Here is a 17,378-nt window from a genome sequence, read left to right as displayed (position 1 = left end):
TAACTTTCATATATGTGTTTTTCTTTTTATCATTATTCAGATATCTTTCTGCGTGCTACTGCTCTTCGATTTTATATGTTTTTATACACTAACATATATGGCCTTAGCTTAGAGTGCCTTTCTTTAAGAATAGTAAAGGCTGTTGTCTCTAAGTCAAACTGCTTATGTTTAAATTCTGTTTCTTCTTTAATTGTCTAGCTGTGCAATCTTGGGCAAGTTACTTTGACATCTTTGAGCCCCTAATAAAGATAATGATAATATAAAGTTTATGGTATTGTAATGGTAAAGATTAATGTGGAAAGCACTCAATAAATGATAGCTATTGTTGTTACTACCATTATTTGTTTTTACTTTTCTATTTAACTTAAGAAGAAAACGTTGTTTGATTGTTGCCTTTGAAATTGTATATTTTACTTCGTATTTATCTTAAGTTCACTTTTTTACTCATACTTGGAGAATTTACATGTTGATTTATAGCAGTTGAGGCTTTAACTGTTTTCTACCCCCTTCTCAGTTTTCTCATGTGAATGACTAATACCAATGATAACATTTTTTCCCCATAATGTTTTCTGTTGTAAGTAGAACTTTTCTCCCCTAAAATCCAGTGTATACATCTTCATTTTCTTTATCTAGGTTTCCCATCACTTCTAAATTCTCACAGAGAGTGAACATACACATAGATATTACTACTACTTTGATAAAAAAAAAAAAGATTTAAAACTCAGTCTTCTCAACCTTACTTCCCTTCTTTTGGGCTTTCAATGATGGCTTAACAGACCAAGACCATGCTTATTGTACAGTCAAATAGATTGCATGAACAGTTAGGATTTCCCTTTTTGGCAAAATGAGGTATGATTAAAAAAAAAAAACAAGAAACCTTTTTCTGGAGGAGTTTCGTCCAGAAGGAAAACTGTAATAGGATTTTTTTTTTTTTTTTTTTTGACAAGGTCTTGCTGTGTTGCCCAGGCTGGAGTACAGTGGCACAACCACTGCAGCCTCAACCTCCTGGGCTTAAGCAACCCTCCTGCCTCAGCCTCCTGAGTAGCTGGGACCACACAGGCATGCGCCGCCACACCCAACTAAATTTTTCTGATTTTTTTGTCAAAGTGAGATGGGGTCTCACTTTGTTGCCCAGGCTGGCCTCAAACTCCTGGGCTCAAGTGATCCTCCTGCCTCAGCCTCTTAAAGTACTAGGATTACAGGCATGAGCCACTGTGCCCAGCAGAAAAATGTAATAGGTTTTAAAAATTCATGAAGGATGCATTTAAATCTCTAATTTTTAATATTCTATAGCATAAAAATTTTCTATAAGATGGAATCAAATTAACTTATAAAATGAAGAAATATCTTATCTATTAATTCCATAAATGCCACTATAATCTATCCTATAGTACATTATATGTAGTAATATTAGTTATGGACATATCTGAGTCTTAACAGTGGAAGTGATTATGATCAATGACAATTACAAAGTCATCATCTACTCTTAGCCATTTCTTATGCATTGAAATTTTGACTTTATATCCTTTCTCCTTTCTGGAGCTAAGAAAATAAGTCTGGCAATGCTGATGCCACTTATCCTTTTACATTCAGATGCACAGAAAACAGTAAATTCTTCAACTAATTTCTACACTATTTCTAGTTAGTCACTGTTGCTTTATGGAAGTATGTAGGTAGATGTGTGGAATGCTTTCCTTCCAAAGACTTCTGCATCACCTAAGTAATATTTTTATGTTATAAGTACACTATCTTTCATCTTCCCCTGAATTTGTATGCCGTATTTGATGAATTGTTTTCTTACTTCTATAGAGAATCTAGAGTGAACTTCCCAGATGTTAGCTCCAAGTCAACCTAAATTTGACATACCACTCTTAAAATATCTAAATATTCTTTGTCCCTACCACGTGTCACCACTTTTAGTTTTTTTTTTTTCTTTTTAACCTCAGTTTCCATTTTGTCACTTGGCTTTCTTTTGGGGACCATTATTCACAAGAAAGAAGAATCTGCCTGCCAGTGCAGTGTTACTAGAATGGCAGCTGAATTGAGATGTAGATAGCAGGGTGCTAACTAGTCCTACTCACCAATTAAGTGACTTTTTTTATACCAACCTCTCAGGACTTTCAGTTGCAGATTTATGACTCAGCAAAATTTTCACATTGCTACAGGCCATAAGCCTTTACATTTCCTTACATGTAGGCATAGCAGAGCATATTAAATTCATGAATACCTATAGTCTCTTCTCTTGGCAGTGAATAGTCTACAATTCTTATGTTTCAGTAATGGAGACTAACAAATGTTGTGTATTATAAGGACAGAAATTGTACAAGACAGATGAAGGAAACTGATGGTAATGACGAATAATAAATGCTTTTTTTGGTTGTCAGTTGTCTTACTAATAAGTTATATCCAATTCTAAGTATTTATTGTACAATTACACATGTAGAGTTTAACTTTGGGAAGACTCTAGTTAGTGGAAATGGAGCATCCTTTCTAAGTCAATTTTTTTTCATCTCGGTGTTATTTTACTGAGTTTATTATTCGTTAGCTCTCATGTTGCTTTGCATCTTAACTTTTATATGTAATTCTTTTGTTGTTGTGGTTTTAAAAAAAATTACCAAGAGTCATCTCTCAGTATTTGTGGGGGACTGGTTCTATAGCACCTTCGTTGAATTACCGAAATCCACAGATGCTCAAGTCCCTAAAAAATGGTTATTTGCATATAACCTATGCACATCCTCCCATATACTTTAAGTCATCTCTAGATTACTTATAATACCTAATGCAATGTAACCATTATATCAATAGTTGTTATACTGTAGTTTTAAACTTTTTTATTGTTGTATTGTTATTTTTATCTTTTCCAAATATTTTTTGATCCAAGGCTGATTGAATCCGTGGATACAGAGGGCCAACTTTGCTTTGTTTTTTAGAACAGGGTTATATTTGTGGAGAATTGAGCATGATAGTACAGAAAGTTAATCATAAACCCACTACCTCCTCCATATACAATTTCCCGTTATTACTATTCTGCATTAGTGTGGTACATTTGACATAACTGATGAATCAACAGTGATACATTATTAGCTAAAGTTCATATTTTATATTAGCATTTACTCTTTGTGTTAAACAGTTCTGTGGGTTCTAATAAATGTATAGTGTCTTATATCTACCATTATGTTACCATATAGAATAATTTCACTGCCCTAAAATTCCTTTCTGCTCTACCTATTCATCTCTTGTATCCTGCAACCCTTCTGTGATCACTTGTTAGTTCCAGGAATTTTATTCTTTTTTTTTTGTTGTTTTTTGTTTTTTTTTGAAATGGAGCCTCACTCTGTTGCCCAGGCTAGAGTGTAGTGGCACGATCTCGGCTCACTGCAACCTCTGCCTCCTGGGTTTAAGTGATTGTTCTGCCTCAGCCTCATGAGTAGTTGGGATTACTGGCACATACCACCACACCTGGCTAATTTTTGTATTTTTAGTAGACACGGGGTTTCATTATGTTGGTCAGGCTGGTCTCGAACTCCTGACCTTGTGATCTGCCTGCCTTGGCCTCCCAAAGGGCTGGGATTACAGGCATGAGCCACTGCGCCCAGCCTGTTCTTTGAGTTTTCTACATAGACAGTAATGTCATCCACAAAGAGTTTTATTTTTTACTTTATAATTGGTATTTTTTTATTGATATCATTATATAATTTTTCTGCAATTGATGTGATAGAATACATTAACTGATTTCAAATGTTTAACTAGCCTTGCATACCAGGAATAAATCTTTTGAATTCTTTTCTTTAGCAATAAAATGTTTAAATCTGATACCTGCCAGACTGCATAGTTTCACCCAGTTCAGACAAGTCCATATCACTGGAGGACCATGTTCTACAGTCGTTATGTCAGTGGATCATGTGTTAATGTTAAAAAGCTATGAAATATGTCTTTCATGGAAAAGAAATTAATGTTCATACATGTTAAATGTGGCTCATTTACTTCGGTTTATTTTAATAAACTGTAGAATTCTTGGGAGAAACATTTAAAAATCCTTAAGTATTTTGCAGGGTTGGGAAACAAGATTTTAAAATACATTCAAGAGGGAAAATACACTCTTGAAGTTATTTTAATCATTATTTTCAAAGCAATTTATTCTATTATTTGTTAATATTGATTTAATTTATATTCTACAGCTATTTGAAATATCAGATTAAAAATATAATGTGTTCAGAAGTAGCAAGTCATTCTTGATTCCTTATCCTTAGTGTATGTACTTTGAAAATAGTTATTTTACATTTATGGGGTATCCTTTTGCTTAATCTGATCTACTTTTGAACAGTTTAAAAGCATAATGAAAAAGCAGTTTGAATGATATAAATGTGATATCAATATTTGATTAGTGTTGTAACAAATGAGGAATGAATGTCTTTTTTTTTCATCTTTTCAGTCCCCAAAGCTCCAGAGATAGATCCAGTAGAGTGTTTGGTGGCAGATAACTCTGTAACAGTAACTTGGAGAATGCCAGAAGAAGATAATAAGATTGACCATTTTATACTGGAACATAGGAAGACTAATTTTGATGGACTTCCACGTGTCAAGGATGAGCGATGCTGGGAGATAATTGATAATATTAAGGGTACCGAATATACACTATCAGGTAACATGACTGCATTTTAGGAATCTCATTCTCAGAAGATAAATGTATTCTCGAAAAATATTTTGAGTTACTTTAAAGGATACAGTTTTTAAGTTTCTTTAGTCACACTGACTTTTTAGATATTTATTATGGAAGTGATTTTCTCTTGAAACATCAAGGAAACCCCCCTTTTTTTTTTTTTTTGAGACAGGGTCTTGTTCTATTATCGCCCAGGCTGGAGTGCAGTGGTGGGACCTTTGCTCACTGCAACCTCCACCTCCTGGGTTCAAGAGATTCTCCCACCTCAGCTTCCTGAGAAGCTGGGACTACAGGCACGTGCCACCACACTTGGCTGATTTTTGTATTTTTTGGTAGAGACAGGGTTTCACCATGTTGGCCAGGCTGGAAATCTTTGTTTTTATTACTTTTGGACATTTGTAACATAGTAAAACAGAATATATGTAAAATATGTACGAAGGGATATTCTGAAAACAGTATTTCAGAATAACATTTAATTTTTTACCTTGGTTTTCCAACTCTTAAAAAGCTGTTGGTTTTTTAGATGCACCCATTTCACTGATAATGTAAATACTGTAGCTTTTACTGTTTTCAGATTACCTTCATGTTAATAATTCAAGAAGACCTGTGACTTGGTATAATATTAGAAATTTGTGTTGACCTTTTGAAAGCCTTTATAAGGATGTCTCAATATATAGTGGACTTTGGATATTTGAAATGGCAAAATATTGCCTGAGTTGTCCAGTGCTTTGGACAACACGAATTTCTAATATTAAAAAGTTTCATAAATATAAAAATTATTTAGGGTGTTCACTTTAAATTGAATATGTTATTGCAAATTGTACCATCTCTCTCTGAGTGAAATACTACTTTTAATGAGGCCTGAAAGGGTACTTTTTAATCACTGGGTTAAAATAAAAGTTGATAAACTATATGTGTTTCTTTTGAACAAAGTAATAATTAAATCATGATTCCTCTTATTTTGAGCATATCACTCTTTTTTTTTTTTTTTTTGAGATGGAGTTTCACTCTTGTTGTCCAGGCTGGAGTGCAATTGTGCGATCTCGGCTCATGGCAATCTCTGCCTCCCAGGTTCAAGTGATTCTCCTGCCTTAGCCTCTTGAGTAGCCACGCCCAGCTAATTTTGTATTTTTAGTAGAGACGGGGTTTCTTCATGTTGGTCAGGCTGGTTTCAAACTCCTGACCTCAGGTTCGGGAGTTGGTCCCCCAAAGTGCTGGGATTACAGGCGTGAGCCACTGTGCCCGGCCACACATCACTCTTTCTTTTTTTTTTTTGAGACAGAGTCTTGCTCTGTTGCCCAGGCTGGTGTGCAGTGGCGTGATCTCGGCTAACGCAAGCTCTGCCTCCCAGGTTCACTCCATTCTCCTGCCTCAGCCTCCTGAGTAGCTGGGACTACAGGCGCCCACCACCAGGCCTGGCTAATTTTTTGTATTTTTAGTAGAGATGGGGTTTCACCATGTTAGCCAGGATGGTCTCGATCTCCTGACTTCGTGATCTGCCCGCCTCGGCCTCCCGAAGTGCTGTGATTACAGGCGTGAGCCACCGCGCCCAGCCCACATACCACTATTTTAACAAATTCATACTCTTCCTGAATACAGAGACATGGTACTTAATGTCTGAAGGCTCATACTCTGAATTTTGGGAATAGAGTCCTTTACTGTTCACGTCTGAAAACCATGTTTTCATTTTTTCAGGCTTAAAATTTGATTCAAAGTATATGAATTTCAGAGTGCGAGCTTGTAACAAGGCTGTGGCTGGGGAGTATTCTGATCCAGTGACTCTAGAGACCAAAGGTGAGATGAGTGGCTCTTTACACAGCATAAAACAAAGCTTAAAATCTGAAGTTAATCGTAACTTTGTAACAGGAAGCACTTCATGTGATGCTGAATTCCTTCTCGACTTCCCCTAGCCTAGCTTTCTCAACAGTAAGAATTTTAAGAAAGGGAAAATAGGACTACAGTAGTGGTTTTCATTGGGTTTTCTTATACGATTGTATTCATACAGATAAAATAGACTGAGATGATGGTATTGTATTCTCTGGCAGATGCTTAATTTATCAATTTCAATCTTGTTATAAATAGGTAAGTATCACTGAGATTTGCCCAGAGTTTTCCCATAGAATGGATTGTGAATCAATATTGGGGAAGTATCTGTTTAGTTCAGGTCCTCTCTGTTTTCCTGAATCTTATTGCAGCAGTTAACATTTATATAGTTTATTAATGGTTACAAAACCCTTTCAATTCTTTATTAGATAATTAAAGTCATCTTGAGAGATCAGTATGCTAGATATTATTGATACCTATATTGCAGATGAAAAAATAGTTTTAATATATTAAATGACTTTCCCATGATCCCTAGACCTAGTTTGGAAAGGTGTGAATAAGAATCCACTTCTGAGTTCTGTGCCAGCCCTTTACTATGAGCCTGGAACCTAGGTTCTTCTAGTCTCTGAGAGCAATTGGGATTTAATGAAAACTCCCTAGAGTAGCAGACTTGAATACAGAGGATTTTTTTAGATATTTACCAATTTGAAGGTTAGAATGCTGGAGACTTTCCTAGTTGTGAGATGATTATTGACTGGGTTTAATTCCGGAACCAGACTCTACACATTCTTGTCGGCACTTGAGACTTAAGGCATTCCACTGACCTCTAGTTCATACAGCATTTGAATAGGTTTACCTGCCAGAAATTTGATTGGATTTGGAGGATGACAAAAAAAGATCATATAATAAAACAAAATATAAGGCCTGTAAGTTATTGATGAGACAAACTCAGAAAAATGTTTGCATCACAAAGGTCTGAAATAAAGTCTATCTTGAAGTAATTTGTTTGGATTAGCAGATGTTTTTATTTGAGAACTATAGGTAACTTAGCCAAGGAATGCAGTTAACTCTGTATTACATGTTATCAAACTGAGATGTTATTGTGGTTTCTCTAGAGGTTTTTACCACTTTAAAATATAGTCATATATAGGCAGATAATCTTTTCTGTATAACTTGAACTGTTTTTAGCCCATCAAGTAAAATTCATTACAATTATTATTCTTCCTCAAGAGCATCATATTTTTAAAATTTCTTTTGTTTCTTTTCATTTACTCTTTATATTTAATGACCAAAGTTGGACCTAAATGTGGTGAATTATACATTTCTATGCAAATTTCACAGATACAGGAAAATGAATCACTGGCTTGTGGTTTTCTTCCAGCTGGGCTGGCTGCTCCTGTTAGCAGTGTTCAGATGTTACTGGTCAAACTCTTAATCATGGGGTTTGTAGAGAGAAACCAAGTTGATTCTAGGCCTTTTCAGCACTTCTTCACTGTTGAGTAAACCCTCTGCGGTAGGAACAGACTGAAACTCACCTCTGAGACCCATGGAACAGTGATTCTGACCTTCAGGGAGTTCCAGAATAAAGTTAGACTCCTACATGGCCATGAGTCACAGATTTTCTAGGGTTATTCCATAGCATTAATGGGGCTACTAATGAGAGTAACAGCTGCATAGGAAAAGTCCACATTTTTACAAATGACACACTGAACAGTTGTTTACCAATTTATTTGGCTTGTTGCAGCCTTTTTCAACCAACCAGTAGAAATTAGTGTATGGACAAAAAACTAGAGAGAAAGGAAGAAAGGTGGAGATTAAGTAGTTGAGCCTACCAAAATTTCATATACTTCCACTTAAGGTTCTTGATATGGAAAGTAGTGAACATTGTTTACTTCTGCCCTCCAACATAGGAAGCACTATTTCTTCTGGCATTGAAATTCTCAGAAGTGATGAGTAATATAAGTTCTTATCACCAGAATATTTAGAGTATATTATTAGTTATTTTCTTGTGAAGGTAAATGATATTAAATTACTAAATCACAAATTATTCTCCAACTTTAATTGATAGCGGCTATGATATAATTTTATAGTACCAAGAAAGCAGCCGCTGGCACAAGTTAAACATATGAAACATATCTGTACTCTGATTTTTGGTACTTTGTTTTCACGGACTATTAAAGATATGGGAACCAGTATCTAGTTACATTATAGGACTTATACAAGAGATAGGACCTCACTTTTGAGGCTAGTCTTTTTTTTTTTTTTTTAAACTATAGAGTGTTATCTCTGTTACATTAGAGGAGCTCTATAACTTAACTGAGGTCCCATAAAGGGGTAGTGTCCACAAAGAAAGAGAGATACGAAAATGACACTCCTTAGGCTTGAAACCCATGCCTTTTTGTTTGGATGCTGTGGTATTTAATAAGTATGGTCTTAAGTGGTTTTCAATGGTACTATCTATTTTTTTTTTTGCCACCTTTGACACCAGTATTGCTGGTGGCCCTTCTCTCCAGCATAACAAACATTAGGGGACAGCCTTAGGATTTCTTCCTTTTTTAAAAAAACAGCCTTAGGGTTTTAGCAAGCAGTTGAGAATTGGTGGCCCCTTAGAGTTAAATCCAATATTCTTTCTCAAAAATGTAGATGCTCTCACATGCATTACCTAATAGCTCACATATAGATGTTAACTTTATTAAGGCAGTTCATTCTTGGAAATGCAGGGTATCAGCTTTACTTAATCCTAACCTTTTGGTAACCTGTCTATTAAGGAATTCTATTTCTATTTACTAAAAAGCTGCATTATTGCTGCATTATCTCTTTTTTCTGTAAGTTCATTTCTGTTTAAATGCAGATTTTGAAAGCTGTGAACTTCCTTGTATTGTATGACATTTACTGGAAGCTCTGTGGTCAGTAGATTTGTATTCAGAATGTTGTTTCATAAATAAAAACAATGAACAATAGCTCCAATGCATAGTTGAAATTAGAGTGCTCTTTACAGAACAGTAGGGGATAAAAGGATTATTGATTCATTAGGTAAACAGTTATGCATCATCAAACAAAATAAACATATAGAGAGTCATAGTTCACAGACACACTGAAGCCTTAGCTAAATTAAGTAATATCCATAAGTGAAATAGGGTTTTGTAAAGGGATACTGTATTTCTTAATATATACTAGAAGTTTGAACCTTTGGAGGGAAATAGAACTAACAGGCAGATTAGTTAGTAACTGTAATAGCTGATACCTTGCAAGATAGAGATTCTGAGAGTTATATTTTAAGATAAAAGGAATGGTGTAATTAGCCATGAATCAATACATTCTAATGATTTACCCTCAATTTCCAAGGAAGGAAGCTTATACCTTGCTTCACTGATTTCCCAAATTCCTAAAGCAGTTCTGAGTAAGTCTTGTGAAAAGTATAGTTAATTCCTCAAAATATCAAATAATCTGGAAAGCATGGTTTTATGTTTTTTTTTTTTGTTTTCATTTATGTGGTCCCTTTTCCCTCTGTACTCTTTGTCATGTAAATTATCTATCAGCTGGGCCAGTTTCCTTGTTCTGCCATCATGGCCTCAGTTTCTCCATGTTTGCCTTACTTTGAAACTTACAGTTTAGGTATGAAATTATTAAATATTAGAGTATCAGAGAAAATGTGTATGCCAGGTTCTATAATTTTTTACACTATGTAACTTTATCCTTCTCCTTAATTCTTCCAGTTCCCCTTCCTATTTAGTCATAATAGTCAACCGATATCCTAATAACAGGAAATTTAGGTTACTGTGTACTCATTGAGCTTTTAGTAGAATGAACAGGAGAAATGTCAGTGACCATGCAAGTACGTTGTATTTGGTTGGAGTATAGGATATATAGAGAAGAATAATGGGAAATCTGATAAGAATTATAAATTATAGCCTGATTGTTGAGAACTTTAAGTGCTAGGATTATGAACTTGAACTTTATTTTCTGTATTTAGTATTGAATTGATTGAGTAGAAAAATAATGTGGTGATAGCTGTGTTTCAGAAAGTAGAGATATGCTATATTTTAAAAATATATTTAAATATTATTTTGAATAGCACTTAACTTCAATTTGGATAACTCTTCATCCCATTTGAACCTGAAAGTTGAAGATACATGTGTAGAGTGGGATCCTACTGGAGGAAAAGGTCAAGAAAGTAAAATTAAAGGAAAAGAGAACAAGGGCAGGTAAGCTAGGCCATTAAATCTGCCATATGGACAAATGCTTGTACACTGGTTCTTATTTAACAATAACTTATATTGAAATTCTTAGTCAATATACCTGTGAGAATTACAGTATGTTAGTAGCACCAAAGTGAAGAATATAATACTATTTGTCAGTAGTTTAATATGTCATTGACATTTTTTATTACTTTTTTTTAGTTTCATCCCTAATCCTCTTACACATTTTCATTTCAGTATTCCATTTCTTTAAAGTTATATACAGCAACTTGAATTGCTTAGAAGAAGTTTCTAGTATAATTCCTGAATTTTAGACTTATAGATCACCTATCTTACCTGCAGGTCTGGTCTGCACTAAATGACAGCATTTAATAGGTGCAACCCTAGGGTCTTGCCTCTGATCAGCAGCACAATGAACATAAGAGGCAGGTTCCAGGACCTTTTGTTATTGTCATAACTAACTTATTTAAATAAAGTCAAAGCATGGGAGCCTCTTTCTTTTTTAATAGAAGAAATTTTTGCTCAAACTGAAGATAAATGCCATTGTGAGTTACAATAATGAACCCCCCAAAATTCCTCAGCAGGCCTTTAATCTGATTTCATTATAAGCTGTTAAATTTAAGTTGTAAAACAGTTTCTTAACAGTTGCCTGTTTTTATCTGACAGTGTCCATGTTACTTCACTGAAGAAACATACAAGGTGACGATCTATGTCTGTCTAGTTCTAGGACTTAGTATAATCTAGCTTGGCTGATTAAAAAAACTTTAATTTTTTCTTTTAACCAATAAGCAGAAGCCATTGCGGCAGCCTTCATAAGCTAAAATACTGCTCTGTGTAGACTGTATTGGTAGCTTATGTTTTGAATTTACATTGTAGTGTGCTGCATATTATTTGGATTCTATTGTATATGGTAACAAAATAAGCTCTGCTTTAAAGTCTTTCTTGAATTTTTTTCCCTTATCTGATTTATTTTTCTGCTTTTACTCATACCTGGCACCTTTCTTGTTGTACTGAATAATATTCGTTAGTCTAACATTATAGCTTCGCTTTTATTTGTATTTGACACACAGCAGGTTTGAAGAGTTCTCTTATTTTATAATAATTAGGCAGTTTCAGGAGCAACAAGGATAAAAAATAAAGGTCATTGCTAAAATTATCAAGACAGTTCCAGAAAGATGAATTGTTTCAATTTGCATGAGTAATAATGTGCTTATTTGAAGATACTACATATCTTTACTGGAAACCAGAATGTGTTCTCTTTTCAAAATTATCTTCCTCTTATTTTCAGTTTATGTACTTGTTATTGGTAAAAGTGATTTTATAGTGTATTATAAATTGGAAAATGCTGAATTTAATAGTCTATGAATAGACTACATATTTATGATTTAAGGTTATATTATTTCTCCCTTCCTACTTTTTAAGAATATTTTATGTATAGGCTACTTGTCGAATGTTATACGCATTTATATATTCTTTCCATAAATATTTGTTCACTGTAGGATGTCTGCTGGATGTTATAGGATTTATAGGGATAAATACTGTCTCTGCTTTCAAGAAATTTGCCCTAACTTATGTAGATGAGATGTATGTACAAGTAGCAATAATGCAAGGTAGACATATGTACAATGGTAAGTGTGAATAAAGATATTCAGAGGAAGAAAGACGCCCAGAGCTGCCAGATGTTGAGGTGGTTAGGTAGGATAGCCAAACTAAAAGTAATAATCAAGCCTTTATTGATTTGCTGTGACAGTATAAGCAAGAGGCCACAAAGGAAAGAGTATTCACTACCCCAGTGTTCAATTTTTCCCAACAGAATGGCACTGGGTGAAGGTCATGTAAATCAACAAGATCATAAGTAGTGGATCTTCTCACTGCCAGCAAGCCCTAAACAAAAGGCTCCTGCCAGTTTATGGACCTGAGAGTCAAGAAGGTGGGGAGTGAGGGGTTAAAATGGGAAAGATATTAAAACAGAGTGGAGAAAAGTGTTTTCAGACCATCATTCCTCCCCTGACCACTGCCCTAAAGCAGTTTTACGCAGAGACACCTGAAAAGCAACTCAGCCTAGGGCCTCCCTCCAGTAAGGGGACCTCTGAATAGAGGTACCTAGGGTAGGATTGCAGATACAGTGTATGATCACGGTGGGGAGAAGAGTGCAATTGCAACTCTCTCTCTCGAAACTACAGTGCACCAGCTGGGCACCAAGTCTGGTGTGAGGAGGGCAGCTCACCCTACCCTGTGTCCCCACCCTGCCTCATCAACGTCCGCCTATGCTTGGGCCTGAAAGATCACACACAGGGCGCATGCACGTCACTAGACGGCACGGCTGGCTTCTTTCCGGGAGAATTTCCCAAGGACTGCTGGCTGGAAGCTTATGGCTAATGTGGAGCTGACCGTAGTTTGCCAAATTAAGAAAACGCGCCAGGCATTCTTAGGAAGAAAGATGTGCCGGATTTGATCTTTAAGATGGCTGAATAGGAACAGCTGTAGTCTGCAGCTCCCAGCAAGACAGATGCAGAAGGCAGGTGATTTCTGCATTTCCAACTGAGGTACCTGGTTCATCTCATTGGGACTGGTTGGACAGTGGGTGCAGCCCATGGAGGGTGAGCTGAAGCAGGGTAGAGTGTTGCCTCACCCGGGAAGTGCAAGGGGTCAGGGAATTTTCTCCCCTACCCAGGGGAAGCCGTGAGGGACAGAGCCTGAGGAACGGTGCACTCTGGTTCAGATACTGCACTTTTCCCACAGTCTTTGCAACCTGCAGACGAGATCCCCTCCGGTGCCTACCCCACCAGTGCCCTGGGTTTCAGGCACAAAACTGGGTGGCCATTTAGGCAGACACCAAACTAGCTGCAGAAGCTTTTTTTTTTCCCCATACCCCAGTGGCACCTGGAACGCCAGTGAGACAGAACCATTCACACCGCTGGAAAGGGATGCTGAAACCAGGGAGCCAAGTGGTCTGGCTCGGCGGGTCCCACCCCCACGGAACCCAGCAAACTAAAATCTACTGGCATGAAGTTCTTGCTGCCAGCACAGCAGCAGTCTGAGATCGACCTGCGGCGCTCTAGCTTGGTAGGGGGAGGGGCGTCCGCCATTGCTGAGGCTCGAGTAGGCGGTTTTCCCCTCACAGTGTAAACAAAGCTGCTGGGAAGTTCGAACTGGGTGGGGCCCACTGCAGCTCAGCAAGGCCACTGTGGCCAGACTGCCAGATTTCTCCTCTCTGAGCAGGATATCTCTGAAAAAAAGGCAGCAGCCTCAGTCAGGGACTTATAGATAAAACCGCCATCTCCCTGGGACAGAGCCCTTGGGGGAAGGGGCAGCTGTGGGTGCAGCTTCAGCAGACTTAAACATTCCTGCCTGATGACTCTGAAGAAAGCAGCAGACCTCCAAGCACAGCATTCAAGCTCTGCTAAGGGTCAGACTGCCTCCTTAAGTGGGTCCTTGACCCCTGTGAATCCTGACTGGGAGACACCTCCCAGTAGGGGCCGATAGACACCTCATACAGGAGAGCTCTGGCTAGCATCTGGCAGGTGCCCCTGTGGGATGAAGCTTCCAGAGGAAAGAGCAGGCAGCAAGCTTTGCTGTTCTACAGCCTCCGCTGGTGATACCCAGGCAAACAGGGTCTGGAGTGGACCTCCAGCAAACTCCAGCAGACCTGCAGCAGAGGGGCCTGACTGTTAGAAGGAAAACTAACAAACGGAAAAGAATAGCACATCCACTCAAAGACCCCATCCAAAGGTCACCAACATCAAAGACCAAAGGTAGATAAATCCATAAAGATGGGGAGAAACCAGCGCAAAAAGGATGAAAATTCCAAAAGCCAGAATACCTGTTCTCCTCCAAAGGATCACAACTCCTCACCAGCAAGGGAACAAACCTGGACGGAGAATGCGTTTGATGAATTGACAGAAGTAGGCTTCAGAAGGTGGGTAATAACAAACTCCTCCGAACTAAAGGAGCACGTTCTAACCCAATGCAAGGAAGCTAAGAACCTTGAAAAAAGGTTAGATGAATGGCTAACTAGAATAATCAGTTTAGAGAAGAACATAAATGATGTGATGGAGGTGAAAATTACAGCACGAGAACTTCATAAAGCATACACAAGTATCAATAGCTGAATCAATCAAGTGGAAGAAAGGATATCAGAGATTGAAGATCAACTTAATGAAATAAAGCAAGAAGACAAGATTAGAGAAAAAAGAATAAAAAGGAACGAACAAAGCCTCCAAGAAATATGGGACTATGTGAAAAGACCAAGTCTACATTTGATTGGTACACCTGAAAGTGATGGGGAGAATGGAACCAAGTTGGAAACACTCTTTGGGGTATTATCCAGGAGAACTTCCCCAACCTAGCAAGATAGGCCAACATTCAAATTCAAGAAATACAGAGAATGCCACAAACATACTCCTCAAGAAGAGCCACCCCAAGAAACCTAATTGTCAGATTCACCAAGGTTGAAATGAAGGGCAGCCAGAGAGAAAGGCTGGATTACCCACAAAGGGAAGCCCATCAGACTAACAGCAGATCTCTGCAGAAACCCTACAAGCCAGAAGAGTGGGGGCCAATATTCAACACTCTTAAAGAAAAGAATTTTCAACCCAGAATTTCATATCCAGCCAAACTAAGCTTCATAAGCGAAGGAAAAATAAAATCCTTTACAGACAAGCAAATGCTGAGAGATTTTGTCAGCACCAGGCCTGCCTTACAAGAGCTCGTGAAGGAAGCACAAAACATGGAAAGAACCATCGGTACCAGCCACTGCAAAAACATACCAAATTGTAAAGGCTATCAACACTACGAAGAAACTGCATCAACTAACGGGCAAAATAACCAGCTAGCATTATAATGACAGGATCAAGTTCACACACAACAATATTAACCTTAAATGTAAATGGGCTAAGTGCCCCAATTAAAAGACACAGACTGGCAAACTGGATAAAGAGTCAAGACCTATCAGTGTGCTGTATTCAGGAGACCCATCTCACATGCGAAGACAAACATAGGCTCAAAATAAAGGGATGGAGGAATATTTATGAAGCAAATGGAAAGCAGAAAAAAGCAGGAGTTGCAACCCTAATCTCTGATAAAACAGACTTTAAACCAACAAAGATCAAAAGAGACAAAGAAGGTCATTACATAATGGTAAAGGGATCAATGCATCAAGAAGAGCTAGCTATCATAAATATATATGCACCCAACACAGGAGCACCCAGATTCATAAAGCAAGTTCTTAGAGACCTACAAAGAGACTTAGACTCCCACACAATAATAATGGGAGACTTTAACATTCCACTGTCAATATTAGACAGATCAATGAGACAGAAAATTAACAAGGGGTATTCAGGACTTGAACTCAGCTCTGGACCAAGCGGACCTAATAGACGTCTACAGGACTCTCCACCCAAAATCAACAGAATGTACATTCTTCTCAGCACCTTATCACACTTATTCTAAAATTGACCACATAATTGGAAGTAAAACACTCCTCAGCAAATGTAAAAGAATGGAAATCATAACAGTCAGTCTCTCAGACCACAGTGCAATCAAATTAGAAATCAAGATTAAGAAACTCACTTAAAACCACACAACTACATAGAAACTGAACAACCTGCTCTGGAATGACTACTGGGTAAATAACGAAATGAAGGCAGAAATAAAGATGTTCTTTGAAACCATTGAGAACAAAGACACAATGTACCAGAATCTCTGGGACACATTTAAAGCAGTGTGTAGAGGGAAATTTATAGCACTAAATGCCCACAAGAGAAAGTAGGAAATATCTAAAATTGACATGCTAACATGAAAATTAAAAGAACTAGAGAAGCAAGAGCAAACAAATTCAAAAGCTAGCAGAAGACAAGAAATAACTAAGATCAGAGCAGAACTGAAGGAGATAGAGACACTAAAAACCCTTCAAAAAATCAGTGGATCCAGGAGCTGGTGTTTTGAAAAGATCAACAAAATAGACCACTAGCCAGACTAATAAAGAAGAAAAGAGAGAAGAATCAAATAGATGCAATGAAAAATGATATAGAGGATATCACCGTTGATCCCACAGAAATACAAACTACCATCAGAGAATGTTATAAACACCTCTACACAAATAAACTAGAAAATCTAGAATGGATAAATTCCTGGACACGTACACTCTAGACATAGGGAGTCTAAACCAGGAAGAAGTTGAATCCCTGAATAGACCAATAACAAATTCTGAAATTGAGGTGGTAATTAATAGCCTAGCAACCAAAAAAAGTCCAGGACCAGATGGATTCACAGCCAAATTCTACCAGAGGTACAAAGAGGAGCTGGTATCATTCCTTCTGAAACTATTCCAAACAATAAAAAAAGACAGACTCCTCCCTAACTCATTTTATGAGGCCAGCATCATCCTGATACCAAAATCTGGCAGAGACACAACAAAAAAAGAGAATTTCAGGCCAGTATCCCTGATGAACATCGATGCGACAATCCTCAATAAAATACTGGCAAACTGAACCCAGCAGCACATCAAAAAGGTTATCCACCACGATCAAGTCGGCTTCATCCCTAGGATGCAAGACTGGTTTAACATATAGAAATCAATAAATATAATCCATCACATAAACAGATCTAATGACAAAAACCACGTGATTATCTCAATAGATGCAGAAAAGGCCTTTGACAAAATTCAACACCCCTTCATGCTAAAAACTCTCAAT

General features: G+C 37.3%; 1 protein-coding gene across 3 annotated transcripts in view; it reads left to right on the top strand.

Annotated features, from left to right (window-relative positions):
* Window positions 1-17,378, top strand: part of FSD1L (fibronectin type III and SPRY domain containing 1 like) — a 91,569-nt gene that overhangs the window by 49,378 nt on the left and 24,813 nt on the right. For 2 of the 3 annotated variants that reach the window (XM_030826352.1, XM_030826290.1), the window contains exons 7-9: window positions 4,433-4,642; window positions 6,356-6,454; window positions 10,560-10,689. In XM_030826352.1, the coding sequence (XP_030682212.1) occupies window positions 4,433-4,642; window positions 6,356-6,454; window positions 10,560-10,689 (439 nt within the window). Of the gene's footprint in view, window positions 1-4,432; window positions 4,643-6,355; window positions 6,455-10,559; window positions 10,690-11,349; window positions 11,383-17,378 lie in introns of all 3 variants that reach the window. The other variant, XM_030826241.1, reaches the window with a different exon arrangement.

The sequence above is a fragment of the Nomascus leucogenys genome, chromosome 1a (genome assembly GCF_006542625.1).
Source record: "Nomascus leucogenys isolate Asia chromosome 1a, Asia_NLE_v1, whole genome shotgun sequence".
NCBI classification, from domain to species: Eukaryota; Metazoa; Chordata; class Mammalia; order Primates; family Hylobatidae; genus Nomascus; species Nomascus leucogenys.
This window is presented reverse-complemented; position numbering and strand designations above follow the sequence as displayed.